Source organism: Crinia signifera, chromosome 5 (genome assembly GCF_055691185.1).
Source record: "Crinia signifera chromosome 5, ASM5569118v1, whole genome shotgun sequence".
NCBI classification, from domain to species: domain Eukaryota; kingdom Metazoa; phylum Chordata; class Amphibia; order Anura; family Myobatrachidae; genus Crinia; species Crinia signifera.
In genome coordinates, this window is record NC_139221.1 from 297333013 (window position 1) to 297358327 (window position 25315).

At 45.8% G+C, this 25315-nt stretch overlaps 1 protein-coding gene across 3 annotated transcripts in view; it reads right to left on the bottom strand.

The window, feature by feature from the left end:
- LOC146081227 (macrophage mannose receptor 1-like) overlaps positions 1-25315 on the bottom strand; it is a 610592-nt gene that overhangs the window by 494336 nt on the left and 90941 nt on the right. For all 3 annotated transcript variants that reach the window (XM_083189333.1, XM_083189332.1, XM_083189334.1), the window contains exons 4-5: positions 9568-9729; positions 5327-5437 (exon numbers count right to left, since the gene is read on the bottom strand). In XM_083189333.1, coding sequence (XP_083045459.1) covers positions 5327-5437; positions 9568-9729 — 273 coding nt within the window. The remainder of the gene's footprint in view (positions 1-5326; positions 5438-9567; positions 9730-25315) is intronic.

The window sequence follows — 25315 nt, forward strand, 5'->3', positions numbered from 1 at the left end:
TTGGGTTTCCAACCAACTGTGGCCCCACAGTCACATTCATTTTAGGACCATTTGCTACTCAGCTTTCGGGACTGGATCATAATCACCATCAGTGGTAACTATTGGGCAACCCTCATTATTCCAGTTTTTTACCCACGTTTACCATTCATTGGGTCCATTCCATTCAGCCTCCGGTCCAGTTATTGACATTTTTTTTATTGTTGTATGTTATTGATTCATGACATGTTGTTTTAATTGATATTAAATATTTGTATGATTATTTCATCAATACCATCGCCACTTCTTTTTCTTGTTCACTCTGGTTTCTTCGGGGCTGACTACCCCTTTTTAAGTGGCAGCTCTTGGCACAGCACCCGTGGTAGCGCCTGTCCGTGCACCCTAGGGAGCACATTGTTATCCATGTTGATGTTCATATTAACAGATATGTGTTGAACCTGAAATTGTATGTAAGGGATTCCACAGCAATCTTTCAGGCCATGGAGGCTATACAGTGGAAAGAAAATTTTAGTTGGGGGACCATAGACCTCCATTCCTTATACACCCTCATGAAAAGGGGATAGATTGTATTGCTAGGGTTTTAGAGAGAGATACTTCACTTTAAAAAGTGTTGTTTATTTTATTACTAGCTGACCCACCCGACGTTGCCCAGGAAAACCTTGGGGGTTTTTTATTTCCAAAATTGCTGAAAAATTTAATTTTACAGTATGCTGTGCCAAAGACCTAAGATTGTAATTTGTTATAGATTCCACCATTATGTTAGAATGTGTTTGCATTTATACTCAATACCGGCAATTAAATCAGGTGTGGTGGTGTTGTTTGAAACACAATGCTCCTGAGTTGATAACTTGTATGTGTTGATGATTTCCACATCCACTCCTGAGATTTAGCACCTATGACATCAACATCTGAGGGTCAGAAATCGGAACAAAATCAGAAAGGGACGTGGACAAACCTCCATTTCTATACTTTCAATGGTACAGTTTCTAGGGTGTGTAATTACAGGCGCTGAGTGCGTGGAGACTGGGGTGGGCATTACTTACCGTGCCATAATTAAAATTAAAAAATCACCATAACCTGCCACTGCCGCTCCCCTCACCGATCCTGCCTGCAGCAGTCTCTGAGGTCTGGAGATCTGTAAAAGACATGCACCGGGCGTCTCTACCAAACAGTGGGGCAGCCCCTGAGTGTGGGAGTAGGCCCGCGGGCCTGGCCACATGACGTCATGACGTGACGCACGCTACCCGCACCACTGCAATGCACCACTGGGAACGGGTGCAATGGGCCAAATTCTTCCCTACACCTGCCGGGCCAATCCACCGATCCAGCCATCGCAATCATAAATGGGTGCATTGCTAAGGTTTGGAGAGTAAGAAGTTGAAGAATAAGACTGAGATAAAGATTTGCCATGTCAAAGTGTACAATTTACTCAATAAATCATGAAAAAAAATATAAGTGTACATAGAAGTACAATCAAGAAATTAAAGTAGGATTAAAAAATAAGTTCTGATTAAAACTGATAGTTGTTTGGATGGGGTGGGGTGGGGGTATGGATATTGTGGGCATAATTGGTGTTTGGTACACCTACAGGGGGTCCTCAATTGAAGGGATTTTCACTAGTGTCATGGTCACAGTGTCACCATAGCAGGATTCCCAACTGGGGTCCAGGTGGTATTTTAGGGACCCTTTACAATCCCTTAGGTCTCTCTCCTTGAGCCTACAGTCTCCCTTAATGATAGTCAATCACTGAGGGAGACCGTAGGCTCCAGGAGAAGAGACCAATGGGATTGTAAAGGGTCCCTAAAAGACCGCCTGAAGCCCAATTGGAAATCCCCCTATGGTAACACTGTAGTGAATATTGCTCATTAACTGGGGACCCCTGTAGGTGTACCAAACACCAATTATGCCCACAATATCCATACACACCTCCACCTATTGATTTGTTTCGCAACCAACCCCCATCCAAACAATTATCAGTTTGAATCAGAATTTATTTTTTAATCCTACTTTCATTTCTTGATTGTACTTCTATGTACATATATTTATTTCATGATGTATTGAGTAAATTGTACATTATAACGTGACATATCTTCATCTCAGTCTTATTCTTCAACTTCTTACACTCATAACATTCAAACAAATACATGCAGCGCTCATGCCCATCGACCAAACATTATCTATGAACCAAAAGAGTCTGGGAAACCCTTAAGGCAGAGCAGTGTCTAATATCCAACTGACTAACAGGGTGAGTGCAGTGTACCCACTTTGTATTGATCAATGGGTACAGTACATTGGCCAGGACAAAGATTTCTCAGTGCAACTGGCTGGGGAGCGCAGAGACGGATATGGGAAAATAAGAAAAAATGGTACATTAGGTACAGTTTTTATTTGCCGGTTTAGACTGTTAAGTAAAAGGCAAATTATTTTTTAATGTGTTTGCGTGTGTGTTGTACTGTTTTTGTGTGTGTGTTGTAGTGTATGTGGTTGTGTGTGTTCTGTTTTATGTATCTGTCCAATGCGTAAGTGTGTGAGGTGTGCTATGTATATATGTTATGTGTATGTGTGTGTTGTGCCTTTGTGTATCTGTGCAGTGTTTAAGTGTGTGTTTTGTGTGTTGTACTGTTTTTTGGGTGTGTGTGGTGAATGTGGGTGTGTGTTGTGCTATTAGAGGTATGTAATGTGTGTGTGTTGTGTGTATCTGCCCAATGTGCAAGTGCGTAAGGTGTGCTACGTATAAACGTGTGTGTGTGTAGTGTGCTGTGTGTATCTGTGCAATGTTTGTGTGTGTGTTCTGTGTATTGTACTGTTTTTGGGTGCGTGTTGTAGTAAATGTGGGTGTATGTTGTACCGTGAGTGGTGTGTTATGTGTGTGTGTTGTGTTATGTGTATCTGCCAAATGTGAGGTGCGCTACATATATATGTGTGTGTGTGTGTGTGTGTAGTGTGCTGTGCGTATCCTGGCAATGCTTAAGTGTGTGTGTTCTGTGTGTTTCTGTATCTGCACAATGTTTAAGTGTGTGTGTTCTGTGTGTTTGTTGTACTGTTTTTGGGTGTGTGTTATAGTGTATATGGGTTTGTGTTGTACTGCATGTGGTGTGTTATGTGTGTGTTTTGTTGTGTGTGTCCAATGTGTAAGTGTGTGAGTTGCGTGCTATGTGTGCATATGTGGTGTACTGTGTGTGTGTGTGCGTGTACAATGTGTACGTGTATGTGTGATGTGTGGTCTATGTATATCCTCAATTATTCCTAATTGTTTAAAGCCTTCACCATAATGTTAGCATGTGTCATTCATACTCAATGACAGCAGTGAAATCAGGTGTGGAGTTGTTTCTTTGTCAACGGTTTCCCAGATTGTCAATCTTTTTCCCAGATCATCAATGAAGGCAAATTAAAACTTGGTGTTTTTTAAATTTCTAAGTGAAATTTCCCAAAAACGGCTTCGAGGTGCACACCACCGGGTCCAGAGGTATCTTGATCCTGTGTGAGGACAGGGGGGGCAGCTGACATCCACTGATGATGCAGGTGGCTGCCCGCCACCTGCATCATCAGAGCATTTGTATGAGATCGCCCAGCGTTCTCATGGGAATGCCCATGAAACACTGGGTATTCTAATATCTAATTGGCCTGTCCCAGCGCTATAGAGGCTGCTAGCATCCTTGGCTCGATGCGTCTCCATGGAGATGCATAGCTCAGCCCTGATTGTCTGAAAGCGTATCCATGGAGACGCATCGAGCCAAGGACGCTAGCAGCCTCTATATCGCTGGGGCGGTGCTATAGAAGCTGTTACCAGCACCGCAGGAAGCCGGCACACCCCGCTGTCATTTCGGGGTGAGCTGGCTGGGGAGGAGGGAAGCAGCGCTGGACCCTGGTGTGGTAAGTATGTTGGTGTAAAAGTGAGGTGTGTGCATGTAAGAAAGTTGTACTTTTCTGTGTGTGTGTGTTTTATTTTAACATTTTTTTTACAGGTGGACTTCAAGTCCCAGTGGGTCCATTAATGCCCCACATTCTAGGACTTGTGGTTCACCAAGTCCCAGAATGCGGGGGAGGCCTGCTGGTACTTGTAGTTCACCTGTATAAAGCAATTTTATGTATAACTGATTTATTTATCAGGCCGGTGTCCAAAGGCCATGGATGCTGGTGACAGCCCCGGGCTTCAGCCCTGGACGTGTGAAGCCTGGGGGGACCCCTTTATTGGGGGGGTCACCACTCCCCCAGGTACCCTGTCCAAGGCTGACCAGCCACGGTGCTGACCAGCCACGGTGCTCATGGTATGGCCAGGGGACCTTATGTAAAAAGTGTCCCCCGGCTGTGGCATGACACCCCGGGCTGTTGGAGCCTGGTGCTGGTTTCAAAATATGGGGGACCCCCAGATTTCCGTATTTTTGGAACCAGGACCGGTCCAAGAGTCCGGGGCTGGTTTCAGAAATACGGGGGACCCTTATGCTTTTTGTCCCCAGTATTTTTGGAACCAGGCCCGGCTCAATGAGCCCGGGGTTGGTTATGCTCAGGAGGGGGGACCCCATGTCATTTTTTTTACATTTAAATTTTTACACATTTTTAAAGACAGAACCATGCACAGATCTCAATGATCTGTGTATGGTTCTGTCAAATTCGCCAGTCAGAACCTGGTCTAATTTTTTTGCAATTTTTGGTAACGTTTACCAAAAATCACACCCTATTACATGTGTGATTTGTATACTTTATAATGGGAAACCATCTGGATGGGAATTGAAGTGTAACTAAAAATCACCACTTCAAAATGTGCGATTTCGCAGCAAAAAGTGTGATTTTTTTGCCGTGAATCGCACACGATTACGATTTTTGGGAAACGTGCAATTTAGGCCAGTTTTGACCAAAAATCGCACATGTCTAAAAAATCGAACTCTGTTACATTTTGCCCCAGGTGTGGTGTTTTTCCTTCTTCATCTATTTCCCAGATCGTCAATCCTTTTCCAGATCATGAATGAAGGCAAATTGAACCTTGGTGGTTTTTGTGAAATTTCCCAAAAAACGGCTTAGAGGTGCACACCACCGGGTCCAGAGGTACCTTGTTGCTGAATTTGGTGGCTCTGAGTGCCACGGTGTGTCTGCAATGCGACAGAAACGTGCGTGCACACACAGACACTTTTCAATTTATTATATAGATTTTACTTATTTTTTTTTACACAGGGCAGCATCACACAGATCTGACAGATCTGTACGATGCTGGGGACTCGTACTTATTTGGCAGAAGGTTAATACGACACCCAAATACAAATGGCTACAACTTTAGCAAATAGAATACAGCAGGTTTATAAATTTTACATTAAAAAAAAACAGAGATACTCACCAGGTGCCCAGTTCAGATATCGAAATGGACTTCCATTGTCCCATCGCCAGCCTGCGTTAAAGCCCAGACTGAGTCCAACCCATAAGGCTGCTGTGAGATCCTTGGTTATTCCTATTGAAAAAAAGCAAATATTATAGAAAGGATCATGTATAGTGTAATCCCAAAGAACATATATTTATATGTTTTTATTTCTAAACTCTGTAGTCTCTGAATACTGGGAATTACATTCCTGACACTGACCCTTCACTCCCTAATTCATTTGGTTGTGTTGCTACCATTTACCACATTGTTGTTGGGTATTACTGGAATACTGGTAGAATTACTGATGCTCCGTAGAGCACATATAATGTTACAGTATGTTGCCTAGATAAGGACAAGCTGCGTATATTTTTCCAAGCTGAGCAAGATTTGAAAGTTTCCTTCAGGTGCTAATTACTGTATCATGGGATGTAGGCACAATGTCTGTGCTTATATTTTTTATATTCATTATGTCAACATCGCAATGTCTAATGATATGATATTACATCTGCACAGGCTATGAGAGGGGAGGGTTAGTGTATTGAAGCAGGGGGAATTTTTAGGATTGGGATACGGGGGAGGGAGGGTTAGTATTTTTGTGTAGGGGTAGTGTTGGTTAACATTAATAGGAGGGATAGGTTTAGGGTCATCCTGAGATCATCATTGGAAGATACTGCTAAAGACCTGCCATGCAAAGTCCCCTCGGGACTATCTGGGACATTATGATCATGAACTAATCATGTTGACATTTAGTCGCTGTTGAGATGATAAATGTTCATGGGGTCCATGTCAACATTGCAACCATGTTAACATTATGAATGTTGACAAAATATACCCCACCCATGTATTAAAATATTAGAATGTGTTTAAATATACTGTGTGTGTGTATCTAACATCCTCAATATTACCTCCCACCCACTTAACACTTTCAAAACAGCTGATGCTTCCTAATGTAACTCCATTTTACACCTTACTTGGTCGGGGGATTCGCCCATGAAAAGCTGGGCGTTCCCATGCAAATCACCCTGTGATGCGGGTGCGGGGGGTAGGCAGCTGACATCACCAGATCCTGTTGAGTGTCTACATATACTTAAGTGACCTGAGAATCATTAAGATATGCGTGCACCTTCCAGATGGTTGGCGGGGGTGGACCTGCGACAAGATTGCCTGGAAAGATGGGCAACCCTCCCGGAAAGCGTCCGTGACCCCCCCCCCCCGGCGGGGATTTAATGGGTTAAATGATGCAAATTGCGCCATTTAAGCCCACCCACCGCAGTGCAATACCTTATAAATCTCATTGCACATTGGGGCGTTGCTAAAATTGGGTGTTCGCTCTGGCCACGCCTACAGACAAGTAGCCACTCATGTGGGTCCACCCCCACCCCACCCCTTTTCACTCCCAGTGGCCCCACCACCCCCCTGAGCTGGCTGCCCTCTCCTGGAAAGGGCAGCGACAAAGTAGGTAATTATGACCTGCGAGTGGCGGGCGGCATCTCAGGGACTCGCAAGGCTGTGAATGTAGCAGCACTGCAAGTCAACCAGAATAAGGGCCCATGTTTAGAATTATCGGTTGCAATCTAAGCCCCATTCATATACTGTTAACATGATGAATGAATAAAGATCTATGTTGACATGCCAAGTATGTCAACATTACGACCATGTCGACATTATGCATTTTGGTAAAATATACCCCACCCCTGTGGTCAACTTCAAATTGTCGTGTGTGTGTGTGTGTGTGGGGGGGGGGGGTTCCTCTTTCAGTGGGGGGTATCTGTTTATTCTTTTGCTTTATTTGTTATATAACTCTACCTGCTTCTCTGGTAACCTCATTGCCATATAATGTCTGGTGAAATCAAAAGTCATATGCAATCATTTTCAAAATCCTTTTTTAATACCTAAACCAGTGGTTCCCAAACTGTGTGCTGTGGCACCCTGGGGGGCCTTAGGGTACTTGCAGGGCCCTGGATTCGTGGTCCATGTCCAAGGAAAAACTATTTATGACCAATGTAATAGGTAAAATGTGGAAAAACATAAGTGAATCCTGTCCTTTACCACATAACTGAAACAGGATGAGATATAAACTTTTTATTCTTTCTTAAGTTAATACTGTATTTTTTTCTGCTTTCATCAACGAGAAACCTTTGTCCTAGGGGTGCCATGAAAAAAAATCTGGTATTCAGTGGTGCTGTGATTTGGGAACCACTGAACAAATAATTACAGTGTCTTATAATAGGTCTTTCATCTCCCTGATCACAAGCGTTCCTCCCATCTCCCATACCTCCTATCTGGGACGGTTTCATGTCTCCCGGCATCTGTGTTTTTAAATTATACACTTTTTGCAGGGGTATGATTTTTTTAGCAGGGGCGTGGCTTCAAAAGAATGATGCAAAAGCAAGCCACGCCTCCCATTTCCATCACTGTGGGGGCATGCTGCACTGTGGGATTAGTGCCTCAAAGGACAGCTCTTCCAAAAAGATGTGCGATGTCAGGACCTCTGGGTTTATATATATATATATATATATATATATATATATATATGGGGTGATTCAGAACCGCTCACTGCGGGCCCAATTCGGTCCCCGGCCGGTGTTTGGATTTGTGCATGTGCGAATTTGCAAACCCCTGGAGCATGGGTGGACAGAAAGCAGGCATGGGGCGGATGCAGGGGAATGACCAGTGTTTTATAGGCACAGTCATGCCCATACGCCTGATTGGGATGCTTTCACAATCTCCCTGAAATGGGTTTTAAATGAGGGCAAGTTTGCTGTGCTGTGGTGTAACTGGTGTGGACTAGAGATTTGTCTGTACTTCTGTATGCAGTACTATTTTTCTGGGAAAATAGGTCCAGGAACTCTGGGTTTGGGGGTGGGTTGCAGAAATAAAATACAGAGAGAGAGATGTATATAGGCCCTTATTCTGGTTGACTCTCAAGGCTGAATTTCACAGCCTTGCAAGTCCATCAGATGCCGGCCGCTATCTGCAGTGCCGGCCGCCCCCTCGCACGCATGAGCCCCTGCATGGCCACTAATGGATGATTTACCACAAAGGACAGCCCATTGCCCGCACAGCCGCCTGCCCCTCCCGAAGTCATGCAAATGTATTATTTGCATGATCATCCGCAAATGTACTATTTGCGGCGACCATCTAATGATTTCTACAGCGCTTGCAGTCCTGAGACAGCTCTATGGTGTCTCAGACCTTCGGATGCCCTGTCCAAAGACAGGAATGGCAGCTGACATCCGATGCCCACCCCCTGCACCCTTGTCACCAGGAAATTTGCATGGGAATGCCCATGAAACGATGGGCATTCCAATATGCAAATTGCACAGCCCACGCCCCTCCACGCCCCCGCCTAGACTTCTGTGTGCGAGCTCCACAGCGGCTGCACATGCGCATACAACCTATGCACCTGTGCAGTAGCAAACAATCGGTCCCCCGCGTGAATGCGCGGGGGGACCGATTGAATATGAATAGCCCCCATATTGTCTTTAGAAACAAAGGCGCTCGCAGGGGACTTTAAAATAAAACTTATCTAATGAAAAGTACATTTTGGCCCAGGACAGGTTCAGGAACTGGGTTCCTGATTATATCATATCTACTGTAATAAGAGGTTCAGGAACTGAGTTCCTGCTGAAAAATAGCACTGACTGTATGGCTCCGCAGCTCAGTGGCATAGGTTCATCCCAGTTGCCCGAAGGCAAGATAAATATTGGTGCCCCCCAAAATCTCAATTAGTAAGGTGTCTGTCTACAGTAAGACAGGTCATGGGTTCTAATACAGGTGATGGCTTTCAATTAACTGATTCAAACAGGCAGGGGAGGAGAGGTGCCCCCTTGGGAGCAGGAGCCCGGCGGCAGATGACTCCATTGCCTCCCAGAGTTACGCCTCTGCTGCAGCTACCGTATGTGTGTGATCACTGTAATCCCAGCAAAGACAGGCAAAGGAGACAGCTGTGCTCATTGGCAGCAGCCTCCCTGGAACACCTCAGCCCAGCACTTAACCATGTCTGCTGGGCTATGGAGAGGGGGGGGGTCATCCAGACCGACTCTCAGCACCACTGGAGAGTAGACGAGTGTGACCTTAGTGATGCCTCTGCTTTATAGTATATTGTAATCCAGTTCCTACAATTGCTCCCTCTACTACATGTAGGTGATGGACACACTTACAAGGGAAATGTATGTGAAGATGTGACCCCACCAAATCTGCTTCCAGCAAAGTCTCACCTGAGATGTAAGTCTTCTCATGCAGCTCAGTTATACTTAGTAACTCGGCATCTTGCTGCTTGCAGCTTTTCCGCGCCTGGTACCAGGTAATGGCCGAATCCGCCATAATCTGATAATTGGCACCGGTATCAGAATCTGTTGTCCACCAGTTATCAGAGATAGCTGAGAAAAAAAGAGTAAGGAATCCACATATATAAGCATGCACCAGGGAAAATCATATGTTCATACATCATACCACCCCGGCATTGGTGGGACAGTCCCATTTATCGGGCACTGATGTCCTGCTGTCCCTCCCACGCATGCACACAGCATCTTATCATGAGAGAGAGTGACTATGGCACTGGTGTATCTATAATGGATGTAAGATCAGGGCCGGTGCAAGGCATCTAGGCGCCCTAGGCAAACCTACAGGATGCCACCCCTGTTTCCACGGCCGCCACGCCTGCTGATCATAATCCATGGGCTGGGCGGGCTCCCGGGGTGGGTTTGTTGCGGCCGATACCCCCACCAAAGATGTCTACCAGCGAGGAAAGGGGAAGGTGGGGGCGTATGGCACACACACCTACTGAATAGCTGGAGTCTTGGCAGCTGCTTCAGCTTTCTCCTGCTCTCCTCGGCGGGAGCTCTGCTGCTGCTGTTGCTCCTCATGCGACGGGCGGCACTGGTTGCAGCTCAGTACCGCCCTCCAGTGGCCGGCGCCCTAGGCAAATGCCTAAGGCTGCCTAGTGGTGGCGCCGGCCCTGTGTAAGATGGGTACAAATGCACACACAACATGTTCACGCGAAGTTCAGGATATACTGTATCACACAGACATTAAGTACCAAATGTTTCTTTTTTATTACACTGAAATACTTGTAAAATAGTTTCCCTGCTCCAGGAACTTGAAATTATTACCAGCAGTAGCAATTTATAACATTCATAAACACTTGTGACTCTCATTTTTTTTCATATATAAAATACACAGTGTAAGCAACAGTAACAATATGTGACAATCTTACTGATCTAAGATACAATGTTTGAAAACAAACACTATTCAATGACCTTGTAATTGGGGCTCCATATACTGGAATATTATTAAATTCAAAGGTATGGAGCTCAGTGGTGCACTTTCTGGTTTGCTAGATCTGAGGATAATGTTGTTGCTGTTCATGTAACAGAACTGTCTGAGCCTGTGTCCCGAGTCCTGAGGGGATAGTAAGAGAACTGACTGAGCCCGTCTCACTCCCGAGGAGATGGGAACAGAACTGTCTGAGCCTGTGTCCCTTCTGAGGGGATAGTAACAGAACTGACTGAGCCCGTCTCACTCCTGAGGATATGGGAACAGAACTGGCTGAGCCTGTGTCCCTCCTGACGGGGTAGGAACAGAACTGGCTGAGCCTGTGTCTCTCCTGAGGGGTTTGGAACAATACTGGCTGAGCTAGTGTCCCTCCTCAGGGGATGGGAACAGAACTGGCTTAGACCATGTTCCTCCTGAGGGGATAGGAACAGAACTGTCTGAGACAGTGTCCCTCCTGAGAGGATGGGAACAGAACTGGCTGAGCCCGACTCACACCTGAGGAGACGGGAACAGAAATGGCTGAGCCTGTGTCCCTCCTGACGGGGTAGGAACAGAACTGGCTGAGCCTGTGTCTCTCCTGAGGGGTTTGGAACAATACTGGCTGAGCTAGTGTCCCTCCTCAGGGGATGGGAACAGAACTGGCTTAGACCATGTTCCTCCTGAGGGGATAGGAACAGAACTGTCTGAGACAGTGTCCCTCCTGAGAGGATGGGAACAGAACTGGCTGAGCCCGACTCACTCCTGAGGAGACGGGAACAGAAATGGCTGAGCCAGTGTCCCTCCTGAGGGGGTGGGAACAATACTGGCTGAGCCAGTGTCCCTCCTGAGGGGTTGGGAACAATACTGGCTGAGCCAGTGTCCCTCCTGAGGGGATGGGAACAGCACGTTACATACATATAAACCATACATTACACGTTGCATTACCAATTCCATATCTGCTTCCCCTAAACCATATGGGATATCTTCCTTGTATTTACTAGGGGAGCAGGGTGCAGGGGGGGGAGGGTAACGTTCCCCTCTGTTTTTATTTTTTAGTTTTACCCGGATTAGCTATTCACATAACCACGAGGGGTATATACATAGATATTAAGTGAGAGGGGGACATTAGGGACGGATGATTCCGGGGAGGATTCAGAACAGGGTGGCGTATATTTTATCTGCGAGTTTCTTTTTTTTTTTTTTAAGTGTTACTAGGATCTTGCATCGTCATTTCACCTTCCCCAGTTTAACACGACTTGGACATTTATACAGGGGACTCTAACACCCTTTACTTTGATGGTATCGTATAACACGGGACACTTTTAGATAGAAGCCATAGTTAGGGCTGCCCAATGATCACTGTGACAGAAATACAAAAAAAAAAAGAAAAAGAATACTTGAGTGACTAAAAAAGAAATATACACATAATAAAAAAAAGAGAAAAAAGACAAAGATAAATAAGTGTACGCATATGACTTTCCTAACAACATAAGGAAAGAATACTGTGCCTTGGTATATAATATATAATACCCCCCCCCCCCCCTTTTTTTTTTTCCTTTTTCTTCCCCCCTTCCCAATATTCTTTTAATTATGCTCTAACAAATTTGTACCATTTAGAGTGGTACCACTGATTCCAAATACCGTGAAATTTAATGTGATCCCCATTAGAGGCGTAGTGAAATTTTTCGTGCTCATATACCACGTTAACTAAGTTAATCCATTCTATAAAAACCGGGGCTGTCTTTGCCATCCAGTGCCGTGCAATTATCAATTTGGCCGAGGCCGTGAGCATTAATAGAAGAGAGCTCTGCTCTCTAGATATGGGTTCTTCTTGCCAGGTTCCTAGAACCATGTTTTTGGCCGTGAGAATGTCTCGTGGTATCCCCATGTCAACCAAGACCTGGCTTATTTTATCCCAAAATTGGGCTACTATATTGCAAGACCATAACAGGTGCCAAAAAGCAGCCCCCAACTCCCCACACTTAGGACACCTATCTGAAGCTGACCCTGCCATTTTTTGTAGTCCTGTCGGAGTTATGTATGTCCTGTGGAGTATGTTAAACTGGACTTGTTGGATGCGGATTGAGTTTGTCGCCCACCTCGGAGTCGCCAGAGCTCTCTGCCATTGTCTCTCAGTTAGGGATGGGAGATCTTGAACCCATTTTTGCCTGAGCTGCGGTAGCCCCTCTTCCTGTTCGATTATGATCAGGAACTTATATGTTTTTGATACCCGCTTTTTCTCGGTCAGGGTTTTCAGGAACACCTTGGCCGGTGTATCCTGTAGCCATCCCTTCATCCCTCTATAGAACATTGATCTGGGGAGCAAGTACTCGCTCTGCAATTGATCAAACGACTTAAAGCTATTATTTTGATGAAGACGACCCAGAGTGTTGATCCCATATTGGAACCATAGTTTTCCGCCTTGCTGTTTATAGACCTCCTTGGCTGACGGCGAGAGGAGAAATGAAGAATCTGGGTCCACCCCCTTGTACTTGCCCATTTTATTGACTATATTCCATATTTTATAGCCTGCATGATGATTCCCGGGTATTTTCTCTGAGCCGTACCCCTAAGCAGTGTCTGGAGATGAGTTATATAGGGGTCTATACATTTTAACAATCTATATAGATCCGAGGTATACTCGTTTTCCTGTATCCATGAGCCAAGGTGCACTAATTGGGCCGTCATATAGTATCTTTTAAAATTAGGGAGTGGCAGTCCCCCGGTTTCTCGACTTCTCCATAGGGTAGCCAATTTGACCCTGGGCCGTTTGTTGCCCCATATAAATGAGGATAGAATACTAATAAGATTTCTAAAGCATTCATCCTTTATATAAATGGGAGAATGTTGTATAAGATAGAGGATTTTAGGGAGAATGACCGTTTCTCGACTTCTCCATAGGGTAGCCAATTTGACCCTGGGCCGTTTGTTGCCCCATATAAATGAGGATAGAATACTAATAAGATTTCTAAAGCATTCATCCTTTATATAAATGGGAGAATGTTGTATAAGATAGAGGATTTTAGGGAGAATGACCATTTTTATCAGGTTGACACGTCCCATTACTGTAAGAGGGAGTCTGGCCCATCTCCTACATTTTAATCTTGTCTCTTGGATAACTGGATAGATGTTATCTCTAAGATATTCTTCTGTTTTACCTGTTACCACTACCCCTAGATATTTGAACCCCTGCGTTTTCACTAGAGGGTCGTATGCTGGCCCCCCTCCTGGGAATCTTTACCCAACATTAACAAATGGGATTTATCCCAGTTTACTGTTAGCCCCGAGAAGTTCCCAAATATGTTAAGTTGTTCCACTACCACGGGAATATCCTGCTCTGGATCTGCCAGTCCGACCAATAGATCGTCTGCGTAAAGTGACACCAGGTTATATCTATTTTCCCTCGCCGGATCCTGGCCATATAACATTGATCTTAAAAGGCATGCGAGGGGCTCAATTGCGACTGTAAATATGAAGGGGGAGAGCGGGCAACCCTGTCGGGTTCCTCTATTCAATGGGAAAAAGGAGGATGTATATCCATTAATAGAGACCCTGGCCCTTGGGTTTTTATATAGTGACTTCAACCATCCTATAAAAACTGGGCCAAAACCAAAGGCTCTTAGTGTGCACCAAAAGTAGCTCCACTTGACCGAATCGAACGCTTTGTTTGCGTCGAATGAAGCTACTGCGGCGCGCCCTCCCCTTACCTTAGCATGCTGGATGTATGTAAATACCCGTCTTAGATTAATAGATGTGGATTTTCCACTCATGAACCCTGATTGGTCATGGTGTATTACTGTGGGTTATTTGGCTCAGTCTATTAGCCAAAATTTTTGCTATGATCTTCGCATCAGTTGATATTAGCGAGATAGGTCTATAGGAATCGACTCTGGTCGGATCTTTATCTTTTTTTAATATGAAGACCATAGAGGCATCAGCCATTGAAGCTGAGGGTTCCCCCTCCCGCGATATATCTTGGCAAAGGGTGACTAAGCGTGGGGCTAAAATGTTAGCATATTTTTGATAGACCTCGGCTGGCAAGCCGTCGAGGCCAGGGGCTTTACCTGTGGGTAAAAACTTAATTACATTTTCAATTTCCTCCAGAGCTATAGGCCTATCCAGGAATTCCTGGTCTTCTAAGGATAGACGTGGGAGCTCAAGATCCTCCAAAAACTTTCCAAGTACTTCCCTATTCAGCGACACGTTGGATTGGTATACCTTTCCGAAATGGGCGACAAACTCATCCGCTATTTTAGGGGTCGTGGTCAATATCTCATCCTGCTTCGTCACGATCTTAACTACTACGTTAGTTGGCTTATCTGTTCTAGATAGGAATGCCAGTAGTTTTCCCCCCTTATCCGAATTAGAATACCACTGATGTGCTTGTGACTGGAGCCTTCTATAATTTACCTCTTGAAGGTACTCTAACCACTTGGCCTGCATATTTTGCCATTCCTGTTTGTCTGAGTCTAGTTTACTTATTAAATATACATTTTCTAGTTCTATGGTACACTCCTCCATCTTACGTGCCTTCGCCCGGTGGAACCCTTTATGATATGCAATTTTTTTTATAAATATACCTCGAGTAAAGGCTTTAAAGGTATCCCATATACAGGAACTTGGGGCTGACCCCTCATTTGATTCAAAGATAGCCACTATCTCTTGTTCAATCTCAGCTTGGTTGACCTGTGAGAGCCAAAATGGTTGTAGCTTCCAGTGTCTATAACCCTTTAGATCTGACAAGTCTATCTGCATTATTAACCCCTTCCCGACATTTGACGTATATATACGTCATGGCCGGGATGTACTTCCCGACACATGACGTATATATACGTCATGACTTTAAACTGTCCCCGCGTCTATAGACGCGGGGACAGTTTAAACATGTCTGCTGTCCCTGACAGCAGACATGTCCCTGCATGCCCAGGGGGGGTGGCGATGCCTCCCCCCCGTCGGCGATTGCTGTGATTGGCTGTTCAATGTGAACAGCCAGTCGCAGCGTTTTCCTGTGTTACCGGCGAATCAGACGCTCGGTAACACAGGGATCAATCACCGCCGTGTGTGAGGGGGCATGAGGGGGTCACCGGTGATGACCACACCTCACCCCACCTCACCCCACCTGCCCCCAAGGCTGTGATTGGTCCGTCGGACCGACGGACCAATCACAGCCAAGGCGCGTCATTTAAACTAACGGTGACTGCGCTGCAGACGCCATTCCGGTCTGGAATTGCGTGCAGAGCGGTCACCGGCCACTCTGTCGTGATATACATACCTGAACCTTGCCTGATACTTACCTGATCACCGCTGATCACCGCTGGTAGCGTGCTGCCAGCAGCTGGATGCTTCCTGGATCTTGTGACTTCCTGTGTCCTGCTGCTGCAGTGTCATAGAGTCACAGATCGTGAGAGATAGTGACAGATAGTGACAGAGAGTGACAGAGAGTGATAGAGAGTGATAGAGAGTGCTATATTTTGTGTCTGCTGCACCCCTTTTGTGCTGATCAGTATATCTATGCTGATCAGCAATTTTTTTTTTTTTTTTTTATATATATATATACCTGTCAGTTGCACCAAAGGTTGTGCTGCCTGTGCAACTGACTACTGCCCCCCCTTTTGTGCTGATCAGTTTAAATTAACTGATCAGCAACTTTTTGGGGGTCCAGGGTTTTTTTTTTTTATATATACCCTGTCAGGTTGCACCCACAGTTGTCTGCCTGCTGCCCCTCACTGCTAATCAGTGTCGCATCACTGCATCACTGATCTGCAGTTTTTTTTTTGGGGGGGGGGGGATTGCAGTGGGGTTTTGTTTTTACACGCACGTTGCTTTTGTGGGTGCTTTTGTGGGTGTCCTGTGGCCGCTGATCAGTGACGTACATCACTGAACAGCATTTTTGGCACAGGGTTGATATCATTTTTTTTCTGCAGTTTTTTTAAATTGTTTTTTTTTTTTGGAGAGTGCTGTGGTTTATTACACCCACGTTGCTTTTGTGGGTGTCCTGTGGCCGCTGATCAGTGACGTACATCACTGAACAGCATTTTTGGCACAGGGTTGATATCATTTTTTTTCTGCAGTTTTTTTAAATTGTTTTTTTTTTGGAGAGTGCTGTGGTTTATTACACCCACGTTGCTTTTGTGGGTGTCCTGTGGCCACTGATCAGTGACGTACATCACTGAACAGCATTTTTGGCACAGGGTTGATATCATTTTTTTTCTGCAGTTTTTTTAAATTGTTTTTTTTTTTTTTGGAGAGTGCTGTGGTTTATTTATTTTTTTAATTGTTTTTACACCCACGTTGCTTTTGTGGGTCTCCTGTTGCCTTTGAGTGCTGTTCAGTGACGGACGTTACTGACCAACATCTGTGCTCAATTTTTGGCGCAGGACCTTTTTTTTTTTTTTACCCCTTTTTTTTTTATTGGGATCAAATTCCTGTATAAAGTATTTTTTTTTCTGCACTACATACACACTACATACCCCCCGTGTTGAAATAAAGTTTGTACCCCCCCTACACTATACACGTGTTGAAACATTACACTTACAGAAACACAAAAATAAAAATGGCATCCCAAATGTCATCCCAAATGTCATCCCAGTCATCCAGAAGAATGTATTCAGCGGAGGAGGCATATGCCATGCTTGCCTCTGACTCTGACACAGCCAGTGATGCAAGCGGGGAATTTGAAGGATTCATCTTAAGTTCCTCTTCCTCCTCTAGTGATGAGGGACCCCCTCAAAGACGCCCCCGTAGAGCAGCTGAGACCCCCCCCCCAAATGATTGATCCCGTATGGACCCCACCACCAGACAATTTTGAGCCCCAGGTTCCTGAGTTTTTGGCCATCCCAGGAATCCAATTTGATTCAACAGGTCTCAGAGAAATTGACTTTTTCAAATTATTTTTCTCTGATGATTTTATAAATTTAATGGTGGACCAAAGTAATTTATATGCCCAGCAGTTTATTGCTCAAAACCCCACGTCATCATTTGCTAGGTGGACCCCTGTAGATGCAGTAGAGATGATGACGTTTTGGGGTCTGGTGTTACATATGGGCATAGTAAAAAAAACAGAAATTAGGCAATATTGGAGTACAGATGTTCTGTACAGCACCCCACTTTACCCTATGGCCATGACTCTGACTCGTTTTGAGATAATCCTTAAATTTTTACATTACACCGATAATGCACAGTGCCCACCCAGAGATGATCCCACCTTTGACCGGCTATTCAAAGTCAGGCCGGTCATTGATCATTTCAGTGCCAAATTTGCAGAGATGTACATCCCTGAAAAATTTATTTGTATCGACGAGTCCCTTATACATTTTAAAGGAAGGGTTAAATTCCGCCAGTACCTTCCCAGTAAGAGGGCAAGGTATGGCATAAAAATGTATAAACTGTGTGAAAGCACCTCAGGGTACACCCACAGCTTTAGGGTATATGAAGGGAAGGATTCAAGAATTGAACCGCCAGAATGCCCCCCCTCCCTCGTAGGTGTTAGTGGAAAAATTGTCTGGGATTTAGTGCACCCCTTCCTGGATAAAGGTTATCACCTCTATGTGGATAACTTTTACACTAGCATCCCCCTGTTTAAGGCCCTTGGTTCAAGAGGTACAGCAGCTTGCGGTACTGTGCGCAAGAACCAAAGAGGCCTCCCAAAAACGCACATTGCCCAAGTACTGAGAAGGGGTGAAAGCAGGGCACAATCCACCGAAAATATGTTGTTGGTCAAATATAAGGACAAGAGGGATGTCCTTATACTGACAACAATTCATGGAGACAGTACCACCTCCATCCCTGTACGAGGTACCAGTACCCACACCTCAAAACCTAATTGTATCCTAGATTACAATAAGTACATGGGCGGAGTGGATCTTTCAGATCAGGTACTGAAGCCGTACAGTGCCCTGCGGAAAACAAAAATCTGGTACAAGAAGCTGGCCGTTTATATCATCCAGATGGCACTGTATAACGCTTACGTGCTATTCCGTTCTACCAGCCAGAGGGGGACATTTATGCACTTTCAAGAGGAAGTCATAAAGGGCCTAATATTTGGGAACCAGCAGGCAGAGGGCCAGTACTTCTAGTACTGGCCCCCGTATTGTACCAGGGCAGCATTTTCCTAACGAAATCCCCTCCACTGCAAGAAAGGGCAGGACACAAAAAAGGTGCAAAGTTTGCTATAAAAAGGGAATAAGAAAGGATACTATTTTCCACTGTGAAACTTGCCCCGACAAACCCGGCCTATGTATAAAGGAGTGTTTTAAAATATACCACACATCTATGGATTATTAGTGTCATGAACCGGCATACAGCACTGTTACCTCTCTCACGCTGGAGCACTCCAGTTCACCTGCTTCCTAGTGTCCCTGTTGCTTAGGTGCTGAGCATGGCCACGCCCCCCTTGATACGCTCCACCAATGACTGCAAACCCTCTGGTACAAAGATCAGCTATTCCCAGCTAGCCTTGCCTTGGACTACAAGTCGCTACCAGCAACAAGTATCCTGGCTCTGTCTCAGTTCAGTTCCCTTGTTCTGACACAGTTACCTGTTCCTGCTCGTCTCCCTGTGTGATTCCTCCAGTCAATAATCTCCTGCTGGTTTTTCTAAGTTCCTGATTCTCTGCTCCAGTTACCCTCCGTGGAACTACTGCTCCCAGCAACCAGACTCCAGGTTCCAAGCTGCAGTACAAGCTGCCATTTCCAAGTGCAGCAGAGACTTCCAGCAGGTGTAATCACCAGCAAGCACCTGAGCAACAACCTGAGCTATCCAGCCTGTTAACCCATCTGGTGCTGAAGATTATCAGTGTATAAGTCTCCTGCCAAGCAAACCTGGTTTATACTGCTGCAGCATTACTGGCATTTCCTGTGTTGTTTACTGGACTTATACTGCTTGCCTTACTGTTTGGACTCTCAGCTTCCACGCTGATTATTTCCATTGCTCCTACCATTTGTTTCAATTGCCATATTGCCTGTCTGCATCTTCAATAATAAATACCAGCGCACATGCGCAGAAACTTCATCTCGCCTCCACGACTAATCCTTCCTTCCACCACTGACCCACAAGCACCAACACCGGGAACATCACTAACCCCAGATCTGACAGTTAGTCCAAGGCCCATGGACCCGGACGGAGGTCAGAATGTGGGTACAGGGGCCTTCCAGAGCTTGTCTTCTCGGTTAGACAGTCAGGAGGCCGCCCAACGACAAGTTATCGAGTTTCTGCAAGGAATGTCGTCGCGTCTGGATCGTCTGCAACAATCATTTCCTACTGCTTCTGTGCCTCCAGTGTCTACTCCAGTGCCAGCTTTCAGTTCTTCCGAGTCCGTTCCTCCAGTAGTTCTGACTCCAGTCTCTCACCTGCATCTTCCTGCACCCGCCAAGTATGATGGCAATCCCAAGCTGTGTCGAGGGTTTATTAACCAGTGTGAAATACAATTTGAACTGCTACCCCACAACTTCCCAACGCAACGGACTAAGATCGCCTATATAATATCCCTGCTGACTGGTCCTGCCCTGGCTTGGGTTTCTCCTTTGTGGGAGCGTGCAGACACTTTGCTTAGTAATTACCCAGAGTTCCTCTCAACTTTCAAGCGCATCTTTGATGAACCTGGGCGCTCAACTTCGGCCTCTTCAGATTTGATTCAACTCAGACAAGGCAACCGGAGTATGTGTCAATACATTATCCAATTCCAGACGTTGGCATCAGAGGTTGAGTGGAATAACGAGGCATTGGTGACTGTCTTCCGGCATGGTCTTTCAGATCGCATTAAGGATGCACTTGCCACTCGAGATATTCCTCCGCAGCTGAACGATTTGATTTCCTTGTGTACTAAAATTGATTCCCGTATACGTGAACGGAACAGTGAGAAGAATCGCAGTGATCTCCGCACACCGTTGCGGCCTATGCCTCCGGCACAGTCCCAGTCTTTAACTTCGGATGAGCCTATGCAGATAAATAGGTCTCGACTCACTCCTGAGGAGCGGTCAAGAAGACTACAGGGAAGACTGTGTCTATATTGTGCGGCTGCTGGTCATCAGTTGAATTCCTGCCCTGTACGTTCGGGAAACGACCGGGCCTAACTTGTAATGGGGGAGTCAAGGTAGGTTCACTCCACCAATCTCCTCCTTCTTCAGATCTTGTTCTACCAGCTATTATTGAGACCAATTCTGGACTTTACTCTGTGTCGGCCTTAGTCGACTGTGGTGCTGCCGGCAACTTCATCACGCAGTCTACAGTAGACCGTCTCCGTCTTCCAGTTTCAAAACTGTCCCAACCAATTTACATAACTGCAGTAGATGGAAGTCGCATCCAAGAGGGCCCAATTACTCAGCAAACACAATCTGTCGTACTGGGTATAGGAATCCTTCACTCTGAGCTCATTGAGTTCCTCATCATCTCTAAAGCTTCACATGAGGTCATTCTGGGGATGCCGTGGCTCCAGCGACATAATCCACGATTTGATTGGTCAACTCTTCAGCTGGTATCCTGGTCTCCATCCTGTTACCATACCTGTCTAGCTCAAGTTATTCCAGTGAGATCTTCCGGTACGTCCTTGTCATCAGGTCTCCCAGAAGCCTACCAAGACTTCGCTGACGTCTTCAGTGAAAAGGCAGCTGATAACCTGCCTCCTCACCGGGAGTGGGATTGCCCTATAGATCTCATCCCTGGTAAAAATCCTCCTCGTGGACGAACTTATCCTTTGTCAGTACCAGAGACTGAGGCTATGAGTACCTATATTAAAGAGAATCTCCAGAAAGGGTTTATCCGTCCGTCTTCTTCTCCTGCCGGAGCGGGATTCTTCTTCGTTAAAAAGAAGGATGGAGGATTACGCCCTTGCATTGACTATCGGGGTCTAAATGATGTGACTATTAAGAACAGCTATCCACTGCCGCTCATTACCGAACTCTTTGACAGGGTAAAAGGGGCTCGTATATTCACCAAGTTAGATCTTCGGGGAGCCTATAATTTGATCCGTATCCGTAGTGGTGATGAATGGAAGACCGCGTTCAACACCCGTGACGGTCACTACGAGTACCTGGTCATGCCCTTCGGGTTGAGTAATGCACCCGAAGTGTTTCAACACTTCGTAAATGAAATATTTCGAGATGTGCTGTATAAGTATGTAGTCGTTTACCTTGATGACATCCTCATCTTCTCTCAAGATCTCCAGTCCCACCGACAGCATGTCCGAGAAGTTCTGCGACGTCTTCGCCAGAACCAATTGTATGGAAAACTTTCGAAATGTGTCTTTGAAGTTCCATCCATACCCTTCCTAGGGTACATAATTTCCGGTACAAATCTTCGTATGGATCCTGAGAAACTCAAAGCCATTGAGTCCTGGTCAGTTCCAAATACCCTGAAAGCCATCCAGCGATTCCTTGGATTCGCCAATTATTACCGAAAATTCATTAAAGGTTTTTCCACCTTGATCGCTCCCATCTCCAATCTCACTCGCAAGGGGGCAGACCCTACCAACTGGTCGGAGGAGGCCCTGACTGCTTTCCAAAAGATCAAATACGCCTTCATTACGGCTCCGGTCCTTGCTCAGCCTAACGTCAACCAGCCTTTCGAGCTAGAGGTGGATGCTTCCACAGTTGGAGTTGGTGCCGTTTTGTCACAAGTGGGTACCGATGGCAAGATACATCCATGTGGGTTCTATTCACGCAAGTTCCTTCCTGCAGAAAAGAACTACGCCATAGGAGACCAAGAACTCCTGGCTATCAAACTAGCTCTAGAGGAATGGAGGTATCTCTTGGAAGGAGCTAAATTCCCAGTGACCATTTACACCGATCACAAGAACCTACTTTATTTGAAAACCGCACAGTGTCTCAACCCTCGTCAGTCTCGTTGGTCATTATTCTTCTCTCGTTTCAATTTCAAGCTTCAGTTCCGACCAGGCTCACAAAACGTTAAAGCAGATGCTCTATCTCGTTCAATGGCTCCAGATGAAGAATCTTCCGATTCAGTCCTACACCCCATCCTGAATCCAATTGTCTTCGCCTCTACTCAAGTATCTCTAGTTCCACCTCCGGGGAAAACGTTTGTCTCTCCTGATCTCCGTTCCAGTCTCCTCTCTTGGGCGCATACATCCAAGTTCAATGGGCATCCCGGGGTCCAGAACACCTATAAGTTCCTGTCTCAAAACTACTGGTGGCCGAAAATGAAGGCAGATGTACAAGACTTTATTGCTGCCTGTCCTAAGTGTGCTCAGCATAAAACTTCACGTCAGGCTCCTGCTGGGCAATTAAGACCTTTGTCCATTCCAACTCGCCCGTGGTCTCATTTATCTATGGACTTTATCTCTGAGCTTCCACCATCCGATGGCTACAACACCATTTGGGTAGTCGTAGATAGATTCACGAAAATGGCCCACTTCGTCCCTCTCCGAGGTCTACCTTCAGCTCCTCAGTTGGCTCAAGTCTTCCTTAAAGAGATCTTCCGTCTCCACGGTCTACCCAGAGAAATCATATCTGACCGCGGAGTCCAATTTGTGGCAAGATTCTGGAGAGCTCTCTGTTCTGCGCTGCAAGTTAAGTTGAAATTCTCGTCTGCGTATCACCCTCAGACGAATGGGCAGACAGAGAGAGTGAATCAAGATCTTGAGACTTTTCTAAGACTCTATATCTCTTCTTCACAGGATGACTGGGTGAGCCTCCTTCCATGGGCTGAGTTCGCACATAATTTCCGCTATCATTCTGCTACTGAGACCACTCCCTTTTTTGCTGTTTATGGTCAACATCCCCGAGTTCCTGATTTTCAAGACCTTCCGGCCATCGATATTCCAGCTGCTTCTTCTGCTCTCCAGCACTTCTCTCAGATTGGGAAGAAGATTCATACTTCCCTCAAAAAGGCTTCCCAGCGTTACAAGTTATTCGCTGATCGCAAGAGACGTGCAGTTCCCAGTCTAAAAGTCGGTGATAGAGTCTGGTTGTCCACCCGTAACCTTCGTCTCCGAGTGCCTTCAATGAAGTACGCTCCTAGATACATTGGGCCTTTTTCAGTGGTTAGAGTAATCAGCCCGGTGGCATACAAGCTTCAGTTACCACAATACTTAAAGATACCCAATGCCTTCCACATTTCTCTCCTCAGACCTCTAGTACTCAACCGCTTCCAAAGAACTCTTCCTGTTGGTCCCAAAGTTCAAACTCAACGGGGCATCGAGTTCGAGATCGAGAAGGTGGTAGACTCTCGGATCCGGTATGGTCGCCTTCAGTATCTTATTGATTGGTCCGGGTATGGTCCTGAGGAGAGGAGTTGGGTTGATGCTACAGATGTCCACGCCCCCAGGTTGGTGAAAGAATTCCACAGGTCTAATCCTTCCAAGCCGCGTGGGTGTTCGGTGTCCACCCCTAAAGGGAGGGGTACTGTCATGAACCGGCATACAGCACTGTTACCTCTCTCACGCTGGAGCACTCCAGTTCACCTGCTTCCTAGTGTCCCTGTTGCTTAGGTGCTGAGCATGGCCACGCCCCCCTTGATACGCTCCACCAATGACTGCAAACCCTCTGGTACAAAGATCAGCTATTCCCAGCTAGCCTTGCCTTGGACTACAAGTCGCTACCAGCAACAAGTATCCTGGCTCTGTCTCAGTTCAGTTCCCTTGTTCTGACACAGTTACCTGTTCCTGCTCGTCTCCCTGTGTGATTCCTCCAGTCAATAATCTCCTGCTGGTTTTTCCAAGTTCCTGATTCTCTGCTCCAGTTACCCTCCGTGGAACTACTGCTCCCAGCAACCAGACTCCAGGTTCCAAGCTGCAGTACAAGCTGCCATTTCCAAGTGCAGCAGAGACTTCCAGCAGGTGTAATCACCAGCAAGCACCTGAGCAACAACCTGAGCTATCCAGCCTGTTAACCCATCTGGTGCTGAAGATTATCAGTGTAAGTCTCCTGCCAAGCAAACCTGGTTTATACTGCTGCAGCATTACTGGCATTTCCTGTGTTGTTTACTGGACTTATACTGCTTGCCTTACTGTTTGGACTCTCAGCTTCCACGCTGATTATTTCCATTGCTCCTACCATTTGTTTCAATTGCCATATTGCCTGTCTGCATCTTCAATAATAAATACCAGCGCACATGCGCAGAAACTTCATCTCGCCTCCACGACTAATCCTTCCTTCCACCACTGACCCACAAGCACCAACACCGGGAACATCACTAACCCCAGATCTGACAATTAGGTTCATCATTTCATCGTGCTTCGGGGGTCTTGCTAATGCCACATAGCACCCACCATTCATTCCACCAGAATCTGAGCTGCAAAATCCAAAAATCACTCCTTCCCTTCTGAGTCCTGCCATGCACCCAACTGGTATTTTTTGGTCACATATGAGGCATTGCCATACTCGGGAGAAATTGGGGCACAGATTTTGGGGTGCTTTGTCTCCTTTATTCCTTGTGAAAATGAAAATTTTTGTGCCAGAACTGCATTTTTGTGTAAAAAATTTAATTTTTCATTTGCACAGCCCAGTTGTATCAAAATTGGTGAAACCCCTGGGGGTTTGAAATGTACACTATACCCCTAGATGAATTCCCTGAGGGGTGTAGTTTGCAAAATGGGGTCACTTGTGGGGGGGTTCCTAACTTTTAGCATCTTATGGTGCCTAGAAACCTACATGGTGCCTAAAAAATAATCTCATAAAAAGGAGGCTCCAAAATCAAGTAGGTGCTCCTTCTATTATGAAGCCTGTGGTTTGGTCAACGTGCACACTAGGGCCACATATA